Raw genomic sequence first — 23,294 nt, 5'->3', positions numbered from 1 at the left:
TAGAAACAAAATTTTCACCAAAGTTGTTAGTTTATTTTGAAACAGACCTTTTGCTGTGAAAATATGTTAAAGTTTATTTTGAATAGAAACAAGACATGTTATGAGTGTACAATGACATGCCATCTTTGGGCGTCCAAAACCGATCCTGGAGTGGTGACTAGACGGTCGGTCATAGTTTGACGTGTAGGGCCACTAACCAAATGGCGAAAGACCCCAAGACCTTTGTGGCCCCCCCAGTGTTAAAACGAAACTAATGCCCTTGTGTAGAGCAGCAGAGAAGGAGCACCAGGTAGGTCTGGTGACACTGTGTGGCCTGGAGAGACATTCAATATGAAAATATCTATAAAAATATAACAGAAAAATTAAAAATTACGCTGTGAATTTACACAATTTGCCCCACCACGAGTCTCGAGAACAGTTTCAGTGCTCCTTGGCACAGATTCTCCAAATCTCCTCAGTACACTTTGGAATTGTTGTTTTCCTCATGACGGTCTAAATGCATATTCAAAGCTGCCTCCACACTGCCAGGAATATAATTGTTGTTGAGAGTCACTGAATCGCTTTATTAAAATGGAGTCAAATTTAATAGTCTTTGCCAAAAGAAAGTGAAATAAAAATAAAAAATCTGATATAAACTGAGGCCTTTAAACCCCCATCCTCTCAGAAACAACACAGAGGACACGACCTTGCAGAGTCACAGTTGTAACCAGCACATATATAATGAGGACAGATTGGTTGCTTTCGAATGCGCTGACGCCGAGAAGCTAAGATGTGACTGCAGAAACTAATTGAAGCAGATGCTGACAATACTGAGGACTATGAGAGAACAAGAGGCTGCAGGGCATTGCACATGCTGGAGGCCTAAAATACATTGTTCACACACGCCCCCCCCCCCCCCCCCCCACTGTGACAGGTTTAAAATATCACATCGCGCCTTGTGTTGCCTTGTTGAAAAGCTTTTCTTCCCAACATCCGGTTTATTGCCTTTGTTTCCATCTTTTCAGCACAAAACAGAGTTTAAAAAAGCCTTCTAAAGCTCCATTTAATGTCATTGTTACTTTCACTGCAGCCATTGTTGGTGAGCGCTAGTCGCTGCTATTTCCAGTTTCCCCTGGTTACCGTTTCCCTTTTAAATCATCACAAGCCCCCACGCTGAGCTTAGGTGTAAACAAGCAAATAAAACAAAGCTGCAGTGAGTAAACACACACTTGTAACACAGATTATGCATCGTGTTCTTTCGACCGTGACAGAGTTTATACCTGTGTTGACTCCGCAGAGGAGGCGGAAACAGGAGTTGTTCCTGTCGTTCACAATTAGGACAGAAAGAAAAAAGAGTACATAAATGAGACTGACACTTTATTTGGTCTGGAGTATGAAAAAAGAAACACACTCAGCTAAAATAACATCTATTTTATGTACAGATAAATGTTGAACGTTGTTGACGACGGACCTCACATTTCACATACATCTTCAGTATATTTTTGGTGGGATATGAGAAAAACTGCACAAACTGCACTGTAAGTTCATGGTAATTGTCACAAATAATAGCCTTAAATAGCCTATTAAGTTATATAATAATTATTTAAGTTTTTCTGCTGAATCACAGAATTTCTTATAGCAAATGCTTTATGGCCTGCGGGTTTATAAGGGTTCGATTTACAATATGTAACAGTTTTTTTTTCTGTTTCACAGAGGTTCAACTCTTCACTGGGGTTCTTCAGGCTTCAGGGGAGGAGCTCGGTAAGTGACTATTATTATTATTACTGATTACAAACACATCTTGGACTTGTGATCAATAAATCTTAATCAACTTGTCAACATTATTTCAGTCTCTTAGTCAGAATCAGAATCACAAATGTTCGCAAAGTAACTTGACTAGGTCATTTAGTGCATAACATTAAACACACTGCAAAAATAAAAAGACATAATATAAAGTAAAATTAAGACGTTTCACAAAAGAATATAACAATATGTAAATATGTAAAATAATTAAAGTTTTAAATTTTAAAGTGTACAGTTGTGCAGGAATGTGGAAACCATTGCCCATGGGATGTAAAAGTTAACAGTATAACACAGATACAAAAAAATGTGCAAGAGGGGAGTTAGTTGAGATTGAATTATGTGCTTCAGTGTAACACATAATGACAGCAGTATGTGGTCAGCTGAACACGCAAAATGTTATTTTTATAAAATGTAACAAAATTATCTCCAAGAAACATACTTAAAAAATATTAGAGAGCTACAGACCTGTAAAATAAAGTGTGCACCAAAAGAATGAATATTTCCAGCTCCTTTAACTGCAATCTACTCATTACATTATGAGATAAATTCCATGCACAGTTGACCTTTTAACCTGAGGGTGGGATCACCGAAAAGCTTCTCGAGTGTCCAAATTGGAAACAATGACGGGGAACGTAAATGTGTGTCAGTAAATCTCATGGCTGTTAGAATCTGATATTTCTTGTAGTGGATGATTTGACCTGAGGACGGGTCAGTGCGAGCCAGCAGGTCAACTTTAACACCAGGATTTATCCTGTGGGGGGAATATGATTACCACTGCAAATTTAATGGCAGTGTGGTCAGTATTTGCTGAACTGACAGACGATTCTGTAAAGCCCTAAATTGCATTCTTTGCATCCATTTTTAAATTCTTGCTTTCTACAACATCTGCAATAAAAACTGCAGCATTGCTGAGGTGAAGGAAACATCAAGGTTACAGTAAGGAAACCATGTTTAAGGTTAAAATTAGGTGACTAAAACAGTTGGTTACAGTTCAGGAAAGATTGTGGCGTTATTGCAGGTTTGTGATGAAGTCAGATGACCTCCTCACCGTTATTTTCTGCATCACTACATAAAGGAAATGATTAAAAAAAAAAAAAATAAAAATCACCATTAAAAATAGTAAAAGTGCGGACAAGAGATGCTTAATAAATGATTATTTAGAAATAATATAAAATTCTGTTTAAAATTAAAAGAAAAAAAGTATCTCAATGCAACTCACGCATTGCTCACTGCACAAAACTAAAACACTAAATGCAAAAAAATAAAACGTGCAAACATGTTGCTCGCAGCTGCAAAACATGACACACTATAAAAACCACAGTGGACAATGCGGGCATAAGGCCACTGCTGTGTCATGGCTGTCTGCGGTGCACAGGAGGGGTAACAAAACAGTGCTGCAACACTGAACCAAAAGCATAACAATAAAACAGCACAAAACAATGGGCTTTCACTTGCAATAAATGTCAAGAATAAAAGCTTCTTTCAGCTGACCCAAAAAGAGGTTAAAAAGAATGTGTGATGCTTGCAGAGAGACCACTTACAAGACAAATATACAGAATAGAAATGGTTGATGACACACAGTTTTGATGTGCACCCTGAGGGGAACCATGTAGCCTGAAACTGACCCCATAATTTTAAAATGTGAACACAGTGAATAGTTAACACCTCTGGGAACGCTACACACTTGACTTTTTTATGTGATTGGATGATTGAATGGCTTAAGGTTAATAGCGTTAGCCGCTGCACTTGGAGTTGTCAGTCAAGTTACAGGGGGCCGAACTCGACCCTCGTCGACATACCTTCAACGCACAAACAAGAAACAGTATCTCGCATTAGTATGTGAGGAGTTAAAAGGTCTGTCACCGCGCCTGTTTAAGACATTGCTTACATTTAGTAAATTCTAATTTTAAGTGCAGGTTTTCAGCCCGTGAGAACTTCCTCAGAAAAGCGCAGTGAAGCTCTTATTTCTTGTCTGTGAGCTACAAACAGCTGAAAGCGGCTGCCGTCATAATGCGGCTGAGAAGGGGGAATTTAAAGCCGCCTTATCAGAGCTGCCTGAAGGCTCCGGCTCTTCAGTTCAAACCCTGTTTTTTTAGTACTGAATTAAATTTCTGCTGGATTACTGAACACATGTAAACATTCAAGAGCCACATCATTAAAGCCGCTCTGTTTATTGTTAGAGAAAAATGTTCAGAGAAAAATCCTCGCGGTTTACATGTTTTTTTTTTTAATGTACTTTAGAAACTTGTATTAACTGAAGAAAGTGTTAATCCAACATTAAGTGATATTTTTTTCATAAAAGTACTGAACCAAATTGTGCCTGTAGTGCTGAACCCACTGAATTATCCTCCAGCTCTGTAGCCTGTGCCAGTTTTTTTTAGCCTCTTTTAGCATCTTTGGCTCATTGTTTTGTATCTCTCCCCTGCCAGTGCACAAGTCATATGTAAAACACTGTAAATCCCTACAGATCTGTAGTACTATCACTAATCTCTACTTGTCTTTATCTATGTTATATTGAAATTACATATTTTACAGGCTTTGCATTTAGATTAAGTGCTTGTTATCTTAATTCTGCCTGCGCTGTGATTAGATCTCAATTTAAATATAGGAGCTAGAAAAGAGCAAGACGCTATAGGCATCAAGTTATTCTTTGCAGCTTCTCTAAATATCATATAACTTGTGAGATACTTACTCATTCTTATTCTTTTGGGAGTGTTTGAAAGGCATTTTACATCATTTTGACCAGAACCAGGCTCTGCTTCTAGTCTCTATGCTAAGCTAGGCTAACCATATCCTCACTGCAGCACAGACATGAGAGCGGTATCGATCCTTTCATGTCATTCTCGGAAAAAGAAAGCAAACAAGCGTCTTTCCCCAAAATGTTGATGTGATCATTAATGCAGGACTGAATAATTTATGTGAAAGATGGAGTATATGGGGAAAGTCTCTTACATGTTACAGAGATTTCCACATACCGCAGCACACAACACACAAAAGTGGTTACAGTCTCTTTATTATGTGAGTAGAAAATACATGGCAGAGTCCTCGAGGTCCTGTTAATGTAATCAGAGAAGAATGGATGTGAAGTGTGCTGTCTGCTGGTGATTAAGAGCTGCCCTGACCAAATTTTGATTCACTACATTTGGGAACAATTGGCCACCTGGGTCCCTGTACTGTGTCTATATGGAGTCCGACCCCGCCCCGTCCCTCCCTCCCTCTGTGCCCTCAACGAGACACTGATGTGTCTAAGCTGAGGTGTGCCAGAGTGATTCATTAGCTCATTAAGGCGTCTTGTGGCCATGGCAACAATCTTTCTGAGGGGTCAATGGTAACGTGACGGTCTCCTTCAGGGCGAACGCTGTCACAGGATCTGAGCAATGGTAGGAGGTACAATCAGTTACTCCCTCCCCCAAAACATCCCGAGGTCCCATAACCCATTTATGCCCTCTGCCTTACAAAAACACACACGCCTCCACACCGCACAATGCTCCGACTATAATCTAATCAGAAATTCTGAGTATATCTAATGATTCTTGTTCCAGTAAGCCTCCAGCTCTGTAGATTTCACCTCTGCTGAGGTGAAGGCACATGGTTTTCTTTCTCTGTGTTCCTCAGGATCACTTCTGACTGTCTGCTCATTTATTCAGCGTCTGCTGTGGGTGGTGTCGGACAAGAGTTCACTCTTTTAGGTTATGTTTGGTGAATTGAAAACGTAAGGGTTGAATATAATCTAAATTTATATTATATGTTTTGTGTTGAATTAATGAACATGTATATTTTTATCTTACAGAAGCTCTGCATGCTATGTAATTGCATCATGCTCCCTCTGTGTCTTTTGTAGTCCGAGCTTCTCTGTTCTTCGCTGTTAGATGGTCTGGCTGCGTGTGCATGTTGGCGCATGTGAGTCCTTGTTTACGTGGCTGGATTATGACACAATGGGCCCCTTGGCACAGACATGCAGAAGGCCCCACCGCCTCTCCTCCCAACAAGTTCTTATCCCGACTCGTCACATGTTGCAGCTTCATCAGTGGACTTCCACGTCTACATATTTCGAGTTAGTTATCTTTCTGCGTCTGTTGTTTATGCTCCAGGATGCCACTGTGATGTCAGTGAATGCACATGGTAGGATGGTGTGGCAGGTGGTTTTGTTTAGACAACAGCAGCATGGATGGTTAGGTTTAGGGCAAGGAGATGTATGGTAAAGTGTAGAAAAAAAAAACATATAATGAGTGCCAAGAGTTGAAAAAATGTTCAGCTTTGTGTAAAAATGCTGTGCTCATGACTGTTACTTCAGCTGCCTAGTGACAGTGGAGGAGGGAAACACAACCCGCCACAAAGACAAGTTGCCATATCTGATATATACAAGCACTGAACAACAACAACAATGAAGGAAAAATGTGTAAAAATATTATATATATATTTTTCCTCTCATGAACCTACACAGACTAGCATGTCCGTCCTCTATCCCTGAAGTCTTCAGCCTTCCCCTCATCCAAAGCAAGTACTCTACCATATGCCGGCATGTTTGCTTCGGCGGATATTCTGTATCATAGCAACCAGATGCAGCAAAAGCTTCTCAGCTGAAAAAATACACTGCATCTCCAAAATGCTCTCCTATGCTCCCAGGTGTTTTCTGAGGAGCGCCCAAGTGTGAACGAAGCGCCCGGCGTTTTCAGCCGGGAAAAAAATGCTTTGGTAGACACGGTCCCGAAGAGCAAGACACCAGACTTTATAGTTGTTTGGCATCTTTTAGTAGTCGTTCCGCATCTTTTTGTTTCTCTTTGTGGTCATTTTGAGTCCCTGTGTATTTGCTTTGCACCCCTGTTGTGGTCATTTTTTGTGTCTTTGGGATTGTTTTGCCCCTTTCTGAAGTTTTTGTGAGTCTCTTTGCAGCTGTTTTTCATCTCTTTGTAGTTGTTTTGTGTCTCTTTGTGGCCTTTGTGAATAAACCAATGATAAAACATATAACAGACCCGGTTAGTACAGAGGAACTTGAATCATAAACCGAACAAGATATCAGGATGAAAAACTTATACAGAAGCTGACAGCTTTACTAATTCTAGTTTAAAAGTTAATCATATTAACCTTGAATTACTTAATTTGTTTATGCAAATTGCATCCATCAGCTGTCGTGGCTGAATTCTTTACATGACAAAATTTATGTTGTCAAACTACATTATTTCCATTGATTCTTCTTGTGTTTTGAGCTTTGACTCCTTGGTACACACATATTTAATGCAGCATTAAATTAACTGTGAAAAAAAGCAAAAATAAAACACATCCTTTTCTGGGGATTGCTCACGGCATGCAGTAAGTGTGAAATAATATGGCAAAAAAACTTTTTTAGGTTTTTTTGTGTCAAAAACTTTAATTGGATTTTCCCTTTTAGTTCATGGCCAATTTCCAGCAGTAAATATACAATTTCACAGTGTTCTAATACAACAGTGATGAGGCCGCTACATCACAAGGTCTTTTCAGTTGTGCTATAATCACTACAGCAATAAACACAACTGTCATGGTAATATACTGTACAGTCAAAGGTCCAGCCAGGCAGATTTTTATCACTATTGTTTTCTACTGTCTGCAGCCAAACACTGAAGGTCTTCCTGGGTGATGCATTGTGCCGCTACAAGATGAGCTTTGCCTGCATGATTTGGAAATGGGGCCTCAGCAAAACATAGTGGACCTGATAAGAGAGAGTTTAATCAAAATGTTTCAATTGCCCAGTTCATACTGCAGTGGGAGTGATAAGGATGCAGAAAGTGCACTTTTTTGGCTCCTAGGACTGCAGTCTGGGTAAAGTTTCTGAATTGTACGCTAGCCTAATCACCTCATCTTTGAATTTCCTTAAACTGCTGCAGGACATGGAGGATTTCTTCTGTCCTGTCAGAGTTTTACAGACGTCTCTGATGGGGAAATACTTTTGGGGCCACAGAGGACATTTTAGTTGCAGTACTGCCGTTGGCCACTGGGACAAACTGGTAGCTCAACTCAGCTGAAACTGCAAAACTTGACCAAAGTAGCCTCTTACTTTTTTTCAATGCTATTTCCAAACTGTATACCTACTTAGATAGACAGATTATAAGGGGGAACAGGACACACAGACTTTGTGATGGTTTTGTGTCTCTTTGTGGTCATTTTATGTCTCCTTGTTTTTGTTTTATGTCTCTTTAAGGTCATGTATCTTTTTTTTAGTCTTGTTGTTTTGTGTCTCTTTTGGGTAAAAAAGTCTTTCTTTAGTAATGTCGTGTCTCTTAGTGGACATTTTGTGTCTTCTTGTTGTTTTGTGTCTCTTTAAGGGAATTTTGTGTCTTTTTTAATTAATGAGGTAATACTGCATCTTCATTAGTTGTTATGTTCCTCTTTGAAATAATTTCATATCTTTTTTGGTCATTTGAGGTCACTTGTTGTCTTTTTGTAGTTATTTTGTATCTCTTTGAGGTAATTCTGTGTCTTTTTTTTGGTAGTTCTGTGTATGTTTGTAGTTATTATTAGTTATACACAACCTCTGTATATGGAGCACCGCTCTATCCACTGAGCCACCAGGCACCCTTGTTAAGGTATTTTTGAGTCTCTTTTGGGTCGACCGTTGTTAATGTTAATTTGAGTGACATTCTGCAAGTGAAGGCCAGGTGGCCCCCTGACTTTTTGGGCCCCTGAGCCTGTGCCTGGTAGGCTTTCTAAGTAATCCATTCATGCAAAATGGTTAATACACACAAAAGAGTCTGTCCAATGATGTAGTTTCTGGTAGAGCAATCCTCCTGTTCCCATTTGGAGGCTTGTTAGTGTGATTGCTGTAATTTTCTATAAGACATTAAAGACCTAGATCTTTTTTTCCAGAATAAACAAGTTATTAAAATCCTGTTTCACAAATGGGGGAGCGTGCCCTTGAAGCCCCCTGGCATTTCTTTCTCTGGTGAATGGCCTTTCTTACTGTCCCACCCCTTTCTCTGACAGAGTCTGTCCAAACCATCGGTCCTTGACTTTGTCTGGCATCCCTGTGGTGAAACACTCTGCCCCCAATCTGTGTGAGCAGAGCAGCCAGTGTGTGGGCTCGTTTCAGGCTGCAGGGACGGGTATGACGATGATAATGAACTGCAGTTGAATATCTTGTGACTACTTCAAAGATTTTTTTTATGCCATTCAACGATTACCTCTATATTGGCCTACAGAGGAGCCTGGATTTCATTTCTTTTGTACTTTGAACAGCTCAAAGCCACCACAGTTACAGCTGTGTAATATTCATGGATATGATACACTGCAGATACATGAAATCCTGTCAGGAAGACTTTGTAAAAAGGGGTCATGTTAGATGTAAGTCTGATTTTCAAAGCAGCAGTAAGAACAAAAGCCGCTTAGACTGTCATCATTGTTTCAAGATATGAAATGATGGTCATAACATAAAAGAAGCATTTGATTTTATACATACAGGTCAAGCAGGGAGGATCTTAAAAATGTACACGATCAAATTGTATCATGGGAAATGTAGGATCCTGTCATTTTTTTATTTACTCAGTCTGCCATTCAGTCCCTTACCTTTTCTCATTTCTCTGTTTTGTGCCTCCTTTCTTCCCGTTGTCCTGCCTGTGACCCAGAAATCGATAACAGCTTACCATCTGGAAGGAAGTCTCAATTCACTTAAATGCACCTAAAGGAGCGAGGATACGGGAGGCATGCCGGAGGAGCAGTGAGCGTTAATACAGAGGTGTGTTGTTTGCGAAAGTCTTTTCAGCACCCATGATGTAAAAAAAGGCATCATATAGGACTGACTTCATTTTCACTCTTTCATAAAGTCATTTTCTTGCTTGTATATGTTTTCTTCACTTTTTTTGTTTCTTATTTTGAGGTCATTTTTATGTAACTTTCTGCTAATTTCTTGCTATTTTTTGGCACTTTTTAAAAAAGTTGCTTCAATTCAGGAAGAATTCTTGAAGAATTGAAGCCAATTTGTTTAGGTTTCAAAGGGTTAAATGATGTTGCTTTTAAAACTGAAAAAACAAGCAAACCCTGGCTTCTCCAAGAAACGGATGTCTCATTTTGTTAAATGTCTGTTGCCTCAACTCATCACTTCTCGTGCATTTTTCTTGCCTCCTCCACCAGGTGAGAGACAAAAGTAGAGGAGGCGAGGAAAAGAACTGATGTCCAAACAGAAGTGAGAAAAGCCTCCTGTCCACAGCTACTTCCTCACTAACCTCACCGTCGTGCATTGCCATTCTCCATCCATCCACCAGATGCCCTCAGACTTCCCCACCTGTCCCAGTCACCTGACTCTCTCATTCACCTGCTAACCTGTTTCCATTTCCCCCCATCAGCCCTTGACACTCATTCCCTGTCAGTTTCTTGCTTTGTGCCTTCCTATGCAGCCATCTGGACCTGGATGTGGACCTGGATCTGAACCTGAACCAAACTTTTACCGGCCTACCTGTAAGCTTATAATCTTTGACAAATCACTGTTAATAACCGTCTGGACTGTATGTATCTCTGTTGCCACACAATCAGCTGCATGATGATGCAATGATTTTGGAGTTTGTTGCATACAAGGAGATATAAATCTACATATTTGTATCGTTATCTTTGATGCATTGTTTTTTGACCATTTTGACTCCCCAGCTTCACATAAGTGCAAACACTTGGTGTATACTTTTTAAGATTATATGTAGACCTACTTATTTCTCTTTTGTTTCAAAGAAATGAAGAAAAGCTGAAATTACTCAGTTAGGATACTTGTCCTCTCACGATAGGTGACAGTATGTTATGATATTATCCTTCAGCCACTCCTTTATCAGAAATACAACAGAAAAGCTTCTTTTAATGACAGTGCAGTCAAACAAACACACATTATTTTAATTAAGTAAGTTAAAAATATTTTTTCCCCCATCATGCGGGGGAATAGGAGTAGATTTTGGGGGGAGGCAGGGAACACATCACCCTAATATAGAGAACATGTAAATTTGTCCCCTTAATAACAACAAAAAAGTAGCAGAAGACTTTTATTATGACAAAATTAAAGGCATTTATACCATACATTTTATGCCAAAAAGGCACAAATTGGTGCATAAAAACTCACCAGAGTACAGGAAATTTTTCTGGTAGAGGACCCCTCCCAACTCCCCAATTCATACATGTCCGCCCCCAATGTTAACATAAAACCTTTGCCTTTGTGCCAGGGCACAGTGAAAGCTATTCGTTTCCTTGCTGGTAACTTTAAATGATGGAGGTCTGCAGCTTGTCGTCTAACAGCTCCATGTGTACGATCTGTTTCTTTTTTTCATTACTCCCTGCAATATGTAAAACTGATCTGCTACCAAAAAAATACAAAAAATGAGAATACCTTTCGTTGTAGATTTATTTTTAATGAGCAGTCGCTGTCAGCAAGGTTAGTGGCAAACACAGTGAATTTCCAGGAAAGGTGGACTCTGCCGCTAACTACAAAACTACAACACAGTGAGATCATTACAGACTTTGAATGGAAAGTCGAATAGGGACTGATGTCATGAAAATCATATTCATTCACTAATTTGGTCATATTAAAGGAACAGTATGTAAGATTTATGTGTTTTTGCAGATTGTGTCCAGCTGAAACTTTTCCCAGTTAGAATTCCCTTTAATTGTTGAGAGTCAGAGCACAATGTACTTCACTTTTCAGGGTACTTTCAATGTCAGGATTTATTTATTTATTCATGATTACATGTACAGAACATGTGTGTATTTTAAGTAAGTCTGATTATTAAATCTCTTTTTATTTTCCAGCGTCACAACAGCAGCAGGGATGACTGAAATAAAGAGAAAGAAGAATTAAGAAAAAGGTAAGGGGGGAAGGGATTTCACAAAGAGGCCCAGCTGATTTAAAAATACAGAAGAAAGATTTGGCAGAAGGGAGTCATCTTTTTTCTGCCTCTCCTCTCCATTACAGGGGAAAAGAGGGATTTCAGATGGGGTTTGGGATTTCTGCCCACTTCAAAGACTTTTTCACACGAGCTTGTGACTTTCTTTCCACTCTCACATAAAACAGACTTCACTTCCAAATCCAGCGATATTTGTGTGGCCCAACCTTCACATCTGCAAGAGTTCAAGAGACAAATATACTGTAGATTTTGACTGCAATATCACATCATTCCCAGTGACTACAACTGCAATACTGTTTCTGATTAAAATGCTACTGTAGCATTTTCAAAAGCTCCTGTGTGAGAAGTACTTACTTAAGTTACCAAGTACAAAAAATAATGCTTTACTTTCCTTGTCAAATTATTTTGAGTAGCTTAAAAAAATGACCCTGTAACAATGCTAAAGTTGCTTTTTATGTTAGTTTAGTTTTCTAAATATTTTATTTTCTACATATTATTTGTAAGGTATGTAACTTTCAACATGGGAGCAATAATTTGACATTAACATGTTGATGCTAAAAACCTAACTTTGTGTCAATACTTGCAATAATAATACTGATAATAATTTTAGGGGTACTACTGCTATTGCTGCTACTGCTACTACCCGTGCTACTAAAACTATTTTTTTTAAACTAATAAAAATAAAATATCTAAAAAAATTAAACAAAGGAAAAAATGTAATCATGCTTTTAATTAATGGAATTAATGGAAATATTACAAATAAAAAAAACACAAATAACCAACACAATACATTAATATTAAATAATAATAATAATTTTAGATTTTTATCTTTTTTCAAAAATATGAGCATTTTTTTAAGGTAAGTATGGATCAGAGGAGGAGCTTAAAGAGGTGAAAGACTTGATCTTCTAGTTACAAAGTAAAAGAAAAAAGTCGAGCTGAAGTTGAGTTATGAGAGCGCATGGTTTGTCAGGGCGCCTGCACAGAGGGGGGTGTTATTGTGAGGGCGTAGCATGAATTTCCGGCATGTTATGCTGTCCGGTGAAGCTCCTCTCTTATGTGGCAGGTGAAGAGGAGAAGAGGCTGGTCGCACCATCTGTCATAGCTGTAGCACATGCCTGTCCACACCCTCCGCAGGACAGCAGCAGAGTTAGAGTGGAATGACTGCAGTGCAGGGGGAATTAGACAGAAGAAATAGAGGAAAGCTGCAAAAGAAGTAAAACACTGGTTGAGAAATGAGATTTAGGGACAGAAAATCCTCAGAAGGTTGCAGAAGGAGTCAGTGAGAAAGTGTTAGAGAAAAGTCGCTACTTCACCAGCAAAATGATCATTTTTATATCAAGTACACACCTTTAATTCGTTAAGGAAACTTTGTTTTTTACGCATGCCTGGATGGTGAACAAGAACAAGAACAGGCTGTTCTGAGGCACTTTTTGTATGAAAAGTAAAGCACCACAATCCGTATGTAACCCACGTCATTGGGAATGGTATGGGTCAAACAAACACAGGACTTTACCCCAATAGACCAGTGTTTGTGTCCTGTGTGAAACCAAGTGAACTTTGAGTTATTCTAAACCACTATTTTTATCTTCTTAAACCCAACCTTCATAACTTAACGTTAACTATGTAACGTGACAACGCCATTCGCTTGGCACTAATTTGTTAGATATACAAGCTGTTATATTTGCAGCTTCCTTAGATATCATGTTTACTGTTGCATTAGGATTTGTTGTCTGAAAAAAAGTAAAACAAAAATCTAAATAAATTGAAGTAAACTATACCAAAGCATCAATTTTCAAAACCCTAACACAACTCAAGAGGTATAACCCAAGGCTCATTTATCTAGTTGTATGTTTAGTACTTCCCAAACACATTAAATTACACTAAAACTATAAAATTTAAAACACTTATGTATAAATGGTCTCATGCACAGCTTTTTTCCCCATAGGTTATAGTTTAGCTACCTTGCTACCAGTAGCTGTTTATTTCACTTCATGAAGAATGTCCGTTGTTTTTTTTGGTTTTTTTTTTAGGATTTTACCCTCTCGGCAGAAAGACAAAGTTTTCTTCTCCAATTCCACACGAGGTAAATAACTGATATACAAATGGTTGTTTTGTAGGTGAAGTTTTTCTTAAACATTACACAGAACATTTAAACTCTGTTGATGTTTGTTCATCTGATTCTTCAGCAGCAGGGGTATCTACGGTGTGCTTCAGGGCCTGTGGACACTGAGCTGCTGGTTTTAACAAAGGAGTGAATGTGTGGGCTGACAGTTGGGGAACAAAAACCGTTTTAGGAGAAGCCTGGTCAGAATCACGCCTCATGAGTAAGAGGTAGATAGATTTCATGTGAGAGATGGCTTCCTCCAAAGTTGAGAGAAAATTTGGCTCAAATCCAAACCAAATATTCCCTGATATGAGGTGAAAGATACACTTTTTCACATCTGTGCAGCTGCTGCTGTCCTCCTTTCAGTGTCAAGCTCACATTATGTTTATTTTATGTTGACAAAAGGCTGATTGTGTTATTATTCATAAAGGTGCCGTATAGTGTAAAATCAAGAAACAGGGCTCAGATTGTACTGATTGTACTGAGTACTGATTCCTCCGACCTGGAGTCCAGACTTCCAGACTTAAAACAAACCTGAAGAGTCTTATTAGTCTAATTAGTGAATGAGAGGTAACAACGTTTTTCACTTTTCTCTAATTTTTCCTTTTTTTGTTGTGGAATCCTGGATCTACTGTCATCTTCACGCCTTAAAAAAAATCCTTCAAATAAGTAGAAAATTAAAATTTAGATGGTCACATGCCACAAAGGTTTTCCTCTTGATCTTTTGTCTGTAGAGAAGAGAAGGATCCTCTTCAGCTGCTTTTTCTGAGGTTTCTTCCATTTTTTCCTTTGTTTAGGATTGTTTTTGTTGTTGTTTTGTTTTGGGTTTTTTTCGTATCTGAATTGAGGGTCCAAGAACAAATACTCAGGATGGTTTTCAATCCCGGCTGCCCTCAGATTAATTTCCAATAATGCTTATACCTTTAAAACACCTGTAAAAGCCTGCCTGATACCAGCAGAGGAGGAAGTATTCAGATCTGTTACTTAAGTAGTTATACCACTCTGTAAAAATGCTCTGTTACTAGCAGGGGTGTTGCTAGAATTTGAGGACACTGGGGGCATAGCCCAGACCTCAGTGGGGGGTTCTTAATTTCCTAATCAATCAGTGATCATTTCAGCTGCATTTTTATATTTTCATATTGTTTGTGTGCAAAAACCTTGATTTCTAAAGAAACTAAGGTTATCAAATAAATGCAGTGGTATTATAAGTATAATATTTACACTGTGTGTACAAGTGTAGTGTAGTAGAAGCAGAAAGTGACATGACATTTTTAAAAAAGTACCATAAATTTGTACATAAGTAAATGTACTTATTTACATTCCACCACTGTCTGATATGTTTGTAGCAGCTGGAAGGAAAATGAAAATCACAGTGTCACAGTTTCATAACATGACCCCTGCCCCACATACTGCACGTCTGGAGGCTCTCTGTGGTAAACCTATAGTCAGCTATAAATGTTCTGCAACCACGAGATGTTGGTCTCCATGTCTAATACCTGTCCCGTGTCCACAGCTGTAGGCTCATGTATGACGGAGCTGGACAGCTGGGTGACCGACTGCAGGAAGCGTCTCTGCTGCAGCTGTTAGCCAAAGTGACTCCACAGTCTGTGATGGAAACACCAGAAGCCTGCTCGCTTTACTGGAGGAAGTCCAGCGTATGTAACCTCTGCTAACCTAAACTGTGTTTTCTGCATCATGGCTGTTGTGTTGAAAGAATATTAATATTGTCATGGTTGCTTCATAAGAAGAAGAATATTAATTAGATTACATGTTTCCTGGGGAGAATGTGTGGGCGAGTTAGAAACAGCTGGAAGTTTAAAAAAAAAATTAAATGATGGTTAAGGTTTTTATCACTGCTAGATGATCTAAAAGTGGTTGATTTTAGTGGTGGTGGTCTTCATTGGTTGCTTGCTGATTTAGAATTTATCAAGTACTTTCCAAAATGGTAGTTTGTGATTTGTGCAATGGCTTGTATCATAATTACAGAAGGTTTATTTTTGTTGTATCTTCTATAGATCATACATCACAAAGTTCATTGCAAAAAAAAAAAAAAATCAAAATATGACATATAAATTAACAAAACAAAACAAATGTAAGTCTGCAGATGCGTCTTGAGCTGTTTTGTAAACGTGTTCACAATATCCACTACACTACATCCACTATGACTTATCAACAAGCAATTTTGGTCCATAAAAGGAAAGGAATTCTTTATTTTTGTTGTTCCATTGTTTCTCTGTTGTATGCTAACTGAACCCTATTTTCATGAACAAAGATGACAAAATAGTTCATTGTAATATCTTTAAAATGGTAATGAAAGTACGGGCGGAAACAGTAAATATGCTGATATTATAATATTGGCGCCACACAGACAGTCTAGTTTTTTTAGAACCAGTTCCAAACTAAACACCAGTTAGGCAGCAGCGTTTTTGCACACCTGAGTCACACGCAGGCCTTTTTTTCTACTTAGTTTCGACACTGTGTTCAGACCCATACATAATAAAACAGTTCAGCTGGCGGTGAAAACCTGCTTAGACCTGTTTTTTTTCCATAGAGAAAACTGGTCAGGAATCAATAAGGGAATCAATAAAGAATACTGATAAGCTCAACTGATGATGGCATTGATATCAATAAAATTTTATAAAATCCCAAATGTGATAAAATAAAAAACTGTGGTATGAAAGTACAGCTTTTTATGATAAGTTCAGTTGCACTTGTTTTAAAAAAAGTGTATTAACTTTTAAAAAAGCATTTAATGCTAAAGTTAATATATTATTAGTCAGTTGTTTAAATGGCATTACATTTAGTGAAGTGTAGGACTATGTAATGACTTGTTGGGACATTGGCTTTTGACATTGGCATTGGACTTGCCTCACTTGACTTGGAACTTGTCAGTTTTGACTTGGGACTTGTCGTGCTTGACTTATGACTTCACTCAGGACTTGACTTGGGACTTGTTACTCTTGAATTGGGACTTGACTCAGAACTTGTCATGCGTGACTTGGGAGTTGACTTGCGTCTTGCCTGTCTTGACTCGGGACTTGACTTGGGACTTGTCAGATCTTGACCTCTGGTACTCTGAGGATCCTCCACTGTTGCTAAGCTCTGCTAACCTCCTGCTGGCTGCAGATACATGACAGTGGTTTCATATTTTTTATTGTAAAAAGCAAATAAGTACATTTCCCAAATGTAGCTTACTGCAGTACTTGAAAATTGAATTTCAGGCTCATGTGTTAATGGATTTATCACCTTCAGCCACTATGAAAATGCAAAATAAGTGTCCCAGTTAAATCCAGCCAACAGGCCGTGTGGTTCAGGCTAAAAGGTGTGGAGAAGTGATAAGGTGCGCTTATGATCGTGACCTTGAAGACTTTCTACCCCAGAAGAAATCTGCGTGTGAATTAGGAGTTTGTAGCATAAGAAAACACTGATAAGCTGCACACACAGAAAGCCTCCACAATAGGAGGACCCCGCCAGACTGAGACTTTAATTGAGCGCCCTCCCCTCTCCTCCTCCTCCTCCTCCTCCTCCTCCTCTCCTCAGTCTCCTCCGGGTCTGCTGGCTGCAACTTCTCGTCGACACACCACTTCAGAGTGTTTCGGACTGGATACGAAAAGCAGCACAACATGGCTCTCCTGCAATTTCTACCGCTGTTTCTTCACGTGTGCCTCCTCAGCTGGAGCGGTGAGTGAAAACTACATTTAAATTCGCCATTTTTAAAAAAAACATTTAAGTAAAGGAGCACCGCCGTTTACTTTGAATGAGAAAACAGCGCGTGGCTTTTCTTGGATGCTCCTACCAAATGTTACCGACACGAACAAGCTTTTTAAAGTTTACCCACCAGAGCACAGTTTTCTTTGTATATAATGTGTTTTTTGGTTAATTAGGCACGTGTTAGTTGCTTTTCGCTTCGGCTGCGAATTTGAAAGCTTATTTACATACAGTGAAATAAGAGCAGGTTGAATTTGTGTAGTTTTGCACTAATTTGACACTTTTTCATGGTTATCTTCGCTTGAAAGTTGTAAAATATTTAAAGGTGCAGTTAATTACCGCGTAATTAACGGGTCAATTAACCCTCCATACGCAGCTGATCAGCATGAGCACGCATTTGCATGTGACGGGTGTATTTTTAAAGGCTTGTGTCATAAACTGTTATGCGACAGAGTCTTGGTTATAAGTTATTACAGGTTTAACAAGACTGCTGTAAACATCTGAAGAACCACAAACCGCAGGACCAGACTTAGTTTTCAAATCAGGACAAGGTTGGTTTTGAGTCTTTGTGATGTTTTTCATCAGTTTGACACAAACAATAATAGAAATGTGATGGAAGAGGCTGGTTATAGACAGAGGACAGAGCAACTGGGTAATGGCCAATATGTTTCTCTCTCTCTCTCTCTCTCTCTCTCTCTCTCTCTCTGTGTGTGTGTGTGTGTGTGTGTGTGTCTGTCTATACACCTGCATTTATGAGAACCAGTCTGGGTTTACCATTGTTATGGATATGTTCTCTTCTAGGAGTTTTAATGCTAGAATAAATTCTTGACTCATTTGAAGATTAGCTCTCCCAAATTGTTGCAGTAACAGTAAAAAATTGTGTATCCTAGTTTCTGAGAGTTCAAGGTCAAACCCTCAGATGTCTTTTTTGGGTCAGTACTAGAGAGCCAAAATCCAAATTAGTGCTGCACTATGTGAGGAAAATATGCAGTCACGTTGAATATTGTCATTTAGCTTCGGTTAATAGATATTGAAGTGTAGCTACTGAGTTCTGGACTCACACTTGCACAGTACCTGTGACTGCATGTGCAGTATATGTGTGTATTTGCTTGGGTGTTGTGGAGCTCAAGAATTTATTCATGGACAAACTGTCAACAGATTGGGACCAATAATTAGCAATTTGCCAATTATCTATACTGGTATTTAATTTTAATGATTGCCAATAAAATTAATTGGCTAAAAAGTTCAAAGAAAGTGTCAGAAGTGACAGAAAGATATACATTTTTATTGTAAAAGCATATCGGTTCCAAATATTGGTTATCAATCTCATTAAAAAATAATAATCGGTATCGGCCTTGAAAAACCAATATCGGTCGACCTCTAATAACTACCACTTGACAACTTTCCTGGTCCACTCCTCTGCTCTGGTCACCGTCACCTGTCTGAGTGCATCCTCCTTTTCTCTCGCTCTCTCGACCACACACTCGGTACATATTGAGCTTTACCCCAAAAGAGTTGATCAATGTTCATGACATGAAGACATGAAGACTGACAGTCAGAGTACAGTTTAGTCTCAGAGAGTCGAGCAAACGCAAGCAGTTTTGTCATATGAACTCCAAACAATGTCCAAAGAATCAGGTCCGGATATTCACTCACTGAAATCGCATTGTTTTGTTTTTGAAGCTGGTTTTAATAAAACAGTCTCTTGCCATTCTCTGAATTTAACAATTTCGGCTTTGGCCCTTTCTAACAGAAGTTGCTGAATCTCGTTGTCTTTGTTGGTGTCTTTGCGTAAGTGACCTTTCTTTTTTACCCTGGGATGTTTTTACTCTTATGGTTACTTGCCAGATGAATGATAAAAATGTCATCAACACACCTACTTGCTTACTGTGAATTGTCCTGACAATGACTCTCTCTGTTCACTCATGGACTCAATCAGATATTACACAGACGACTAGGAAATACTAGAGATCTGTCAGGGTAAAGTCCATTTAATGTCCACTCCAAATGATTTGGACATTTGAGTTCTCACATGCAGCTCTTCCTGGTAATGTCTAGATAAGTCCAGGGTTGTTGTAAATGTGTGAAAGTGGCTTAAATAATGATGCTCACTCCCTTACTTTTTCTGGCAAATGAATGATTATATTATATTATATAATGATGATGCCAGAAGTAACTTTTTACTGGCTCCAAGCCTTCGAGCAAGGTTCTTTGAGCAAAGTTGGAGGCTAGCTGACTGAGAGGGCGAGGGCTCTGTCTGATTGGCTAGAGAGTTTGCGCATATTGCCGCTTATCAGCAGAAATGGTGCTTACAGACAGAATGCAATTTAGAACATTGTTACTATATTCATAATTTAGTTTCACTGTCTTTCGAAGTATGCATAATGTGCAAATTGACATCACGAAAAACAATAAAAAATGATATTCTGCAGCCTCAATCCAAAAATATACAATTAACACCCAAGTAAAAGAGAGAAAAGCAGAAAATCTTAACAGTTAAGGTGCTGAAACCTTGCTGATTGATGATTAAATTGATTAATATACTAATTGTTTCAAGTCTGAGTTTTGTTTATGACTTGGTAACGTCAGGTAAGGGAACATAAGGTTTAAGGGTTGAGGCTACTTATGCAATACTAGAAGGCTAATTGGAGCTTAAACAATTAATCAAATAACAGATTAATCAACCCATTTTTAGTGTGGTTGTAAAATTGTTTTTTGATGGATTTAATAATATTTAAAGATAAGAATCAAAAGTGCTCTTGAAGGCAGACACCATGTTTACTGCTGGATTACCTACAGACAATAAAATGTAAACCTTTCTTAGTCTTCATGTTGCATCTCACAATAGGACAACACTCACTCTGTCCTGACCTTAAACCTCTTTTTCTCTTAAATCCCTGTTTTTTTACCCATCAGCCTTGTCTTAATTGGGTTAACGCTATTTAATCCTCATCTCCCCTCTACCTCCTCTGGAGACGCAGTAAAGCTGTCTGTTTTTGGATTAGGTTGTTGGTTAGTGATAGAGACCCTGGCCATCTAAAGAGCTCCCAAAACAGGCTCTTGTCAAAACTGACCTCCTCCCTAATGGTCCTTGAAGGGCACTTACTCCAATACAATTTGTGGCTAAAAGCGTCTCTCCTGCATGGAAATAAACCCATCCTTAGTATGACAAGAAACTCCAACATGCTTAGCTGATGCACTGTGCACAAACCTCCTTATTGATCTCACAGACCAGTGTTCATCAGTTTGATGGGCATGTTGTGTTACAGGAATGGGCAAGTGGTCCAGGGAGTGTGGTTGCACAGTAAATCAGCAGTGGCAGATATTTACTGAACAGAAAGCAGACACATGCCATCATGAAATACTTCTACCCAACAAGGCTTTATCCTGCAGTGCTTTTCAAGACTGAGTGATCCTTAAAGTCATTTTTTTGTGTAAGATATCCTTTGCAATCAAGAATTGCATGGAAAGATCTCAGGCTGCTCTCATGCACTGTTTGTATATATGTTCCTCCAAAGAGTAATGCACCATAATTCGAATATATATAACCAACATCATCATGAGCCAGTAATTCCTGTATAACTCACATAACTGGGAAGGCAGCGACGACATGATGTTCTGATGGAGGTAAATGAGGCTGTAGTACGAAGAACTAGTAACTTTTAGTTAGTCCCCAGTAGGGCGGAGTGTCTCCCTGAAACACTCCCAACTTTGCAAGATCATGTGGGGACTTGTCCTTTTAAGTAAAACAGCTTATGGACTAATTGCCCTTAAATGTTGGTGATATTCTGGCTTCAATAAATCCCATTTAACGCCCCAAATCACCATTAAATTGGTTCCACTAACAAGCATTGTCTGTGTGGAGCCTGATAGGTCTTTCTTTTCTGTGCCAGAGAGCTCCATTGTTGTCCAAAAACAACTAAAAACAAATCAGTGAGCCACACTGTTGCGCTGGGTGACAACAGGCTCCTTTATTGCCATGAAAGACCAGAGTCTCACTTCTGCAATAAATCCTCAAATGTGTATTAATCCACAGCTGAAAATAGTCCCTTAGAAATGCAGCATTTTGTCCCGTTTGTGTAACGTTTGCTAAAACCCACTATAACCAACTGTTTTAAGAAGTACTGAGCCTTTAAAAAATAGATATATAAATTCATGACTTGTTACTAAAAACAATACGTCGTCATTAGGAACAAACAGGCATGCGGCTGAGAGACGTTCTCTTAGTCAGAAAGCAGATGGACTAACACATGCTGGTGTGCTTTTTCCCTTATAATAAGAAGTGGGAGGAGTGAAAATACAATACTCATAGCTATACATCCTTTACCTTACCTCAGGCAGTGACTGATACAGCAGCTGATTGTGAGATGTTTTAGGGGTTGGTTGACATTTTGACAGTGTTTGGACTGACACTATTCAAGACAGCTTTGGTATCAGCCATAAACAAAGCATTGTGTCTCTCATGAGAAGACATTTCAGCAGCTCTCCTAATGGCAGACCATCAGAGCCAGGGGATATCGTGGCTTACCACTTTTTGTTGAGTGAAGCCTCTAAGAGACGACTCACTTCATCCTTGATGGAGAGCTTTCTGATTCTTGCTGAAGTTGTTTGAGGTTATTCTTGTTGAGGGTGTGGAGTATTTCGCTGTGGGATTTCTGCTCATTTCACAGTCTCCTTGTTGATAGAATCAATGCACAACTGAAGGGCTGTAACTTTGATATCAAGCCACCTGGAGGTTGTCGTTCATTAATATGTGACATTTTTAATTAGTGCAGAAAAAGTCGAGAAATATATTAGCTGATTAAAAGAAAACTACGATTGCCATCATTCAAGTAATTTATCAAGCAAGAAGACAAAACCATGTGTTGTTTCAGCCTCTGAAGTGTGAGGATTTTCTGCTTTTCTGATTTATTTCATCATCAGTTAAATATCTTTGCGCGATTTGTCAAATAAAACAAGCTATTTGTTGATGTAGGCTTGGGCTCTTGGACAATTTGAAGACATTTACTCCTTTTTCGGAGCAGAGGAACTTTTTCGTAGTTCTAAGAGTCCTTTTTGTTGTGTCTACACCACAAGAACAAGGAACAATCATGGCTCATAAAACGCCGTTTTGAGGGACTTTTTCGGCCCCTTTTTCAGAGTAGCTACTCTCCCTGCACAAACGAAACTATGAGTGATGTAAGTGTGCATTAATTGGTTGAACGTGGCTAATGCAGCACAGGCAACTGCCACAAAAAACCTGTTTGTGTAAACAAAGTGCAACACAAAACACCAGTCATGTTGCTGCACCAACTGCTTGCAGACTTATGCCACTTTAGCGTTCCTATCTGTGGTGTGAATGCATACACAGAGTTCCCACGGAGCCTTGAAAAGCCTTTAAAGGTATTAAATTAATCAGTCTATAAATAAGTCCTTAACTGGTATTAAATTGTTTTGAATCAATATTTCAAAAGTCTTACAAAATGCTAAGACATGTGATGTAGGATTTAATGAATCTTCTTTTTTCTGACATTGCGTCGTAAAATCTGAAGATAAGTGGTGGTATATTGTTTTTAAATAACTTACAGAATTTAACGTCACACATATAAGAGAGACAAACCAATAACACTAATATACATTTACAGCATCCAGTCAAATGAAAAATGACCAAACCCTTTTCAAGGAATAGATAGTTATACATTGTTTTTTTGTGTGTTTCATTCCATAAGGTACTGATTGATTTTTGATTTATCAGCATTTGAGGATGATAATCTAACTTTTTACTTTGGGAAGACAAAATAAATTATGTTTTATATTAAAGTAAATATTTGAGCACAATTGTCCCTAACTCTAAGTAGCCAGTGCTAGGGTTA

General features: G+C 38.7%; 1 protein-coding gene and 1 long non-coding RNA gene across 3 annotated transcripts in view; both read left to right on the top strand.

The window, feature by feature from the left end:
- Positions 1 to 1,691: 1,691 nt before the first annotated feature.
- LOC121952116 lies at positions 1,692 to 11,612 on the top strand. Its single transcript, XR_006106427.1, has 4 exons — positions 1,692 to 1,740; positions 9,378 to 9,487; positions 9,883 to 10,206; positions 11,533 to 11,612. It is a non-coding gene; the product is annotated as an uncharacterized LOC121952116 (long non-coding RNA).
- A 2,062-nt stretch (positions 11,613 to 13,674) lies between these two features.
- The window catches only part of mcama (melanoma cell adhesion molecule a), a 69,918-nt gene continuing 60,298 nt past the window's right edge, over positions 13,675 to 23,294 (top strand). For both annotated transcript variants that reach the window (XM_042498564.1, XM_042498563.1), the window contains exons 1-3: positions 13,675 to 13,713; positions 15,248 to 15,389; positions 17,275 to 17,415. In XM_042498564.1, coding sequence (XP_042354498.1) covers positions 17,358 to 17,415 — 58 coding nt within the window. In that variant the 5' untranslated portion in view covers positions 13,675 to 13,713; positions 15,248 to 15,389; positions 17,275 to 17,357. The remainder of the gene's footprint in view (positions 13,714 to 15,247; positions 15,390 to 17,274; positions 17,416 to 23,294) is intronic.

The sequence above is a fragment of the Plectropomus leopardus genome, chromosome 13 (assembly GCF_008729295.1).
Source record: "Plectropomus leopardus isolate mb chromosome 13, YSFRI_Pleo_2.0, whole genome shotgun sequence".
NCBI classification, from domain to species: Eukaryota; Metazoa; Chordata; class Actinopteri; order Perciformes; family Serranidae; genus Plectropomus; species Plectropomus leopardus.
This window is presented reverse-complemented; position numbering and strand designations above follow the sequence as displayed.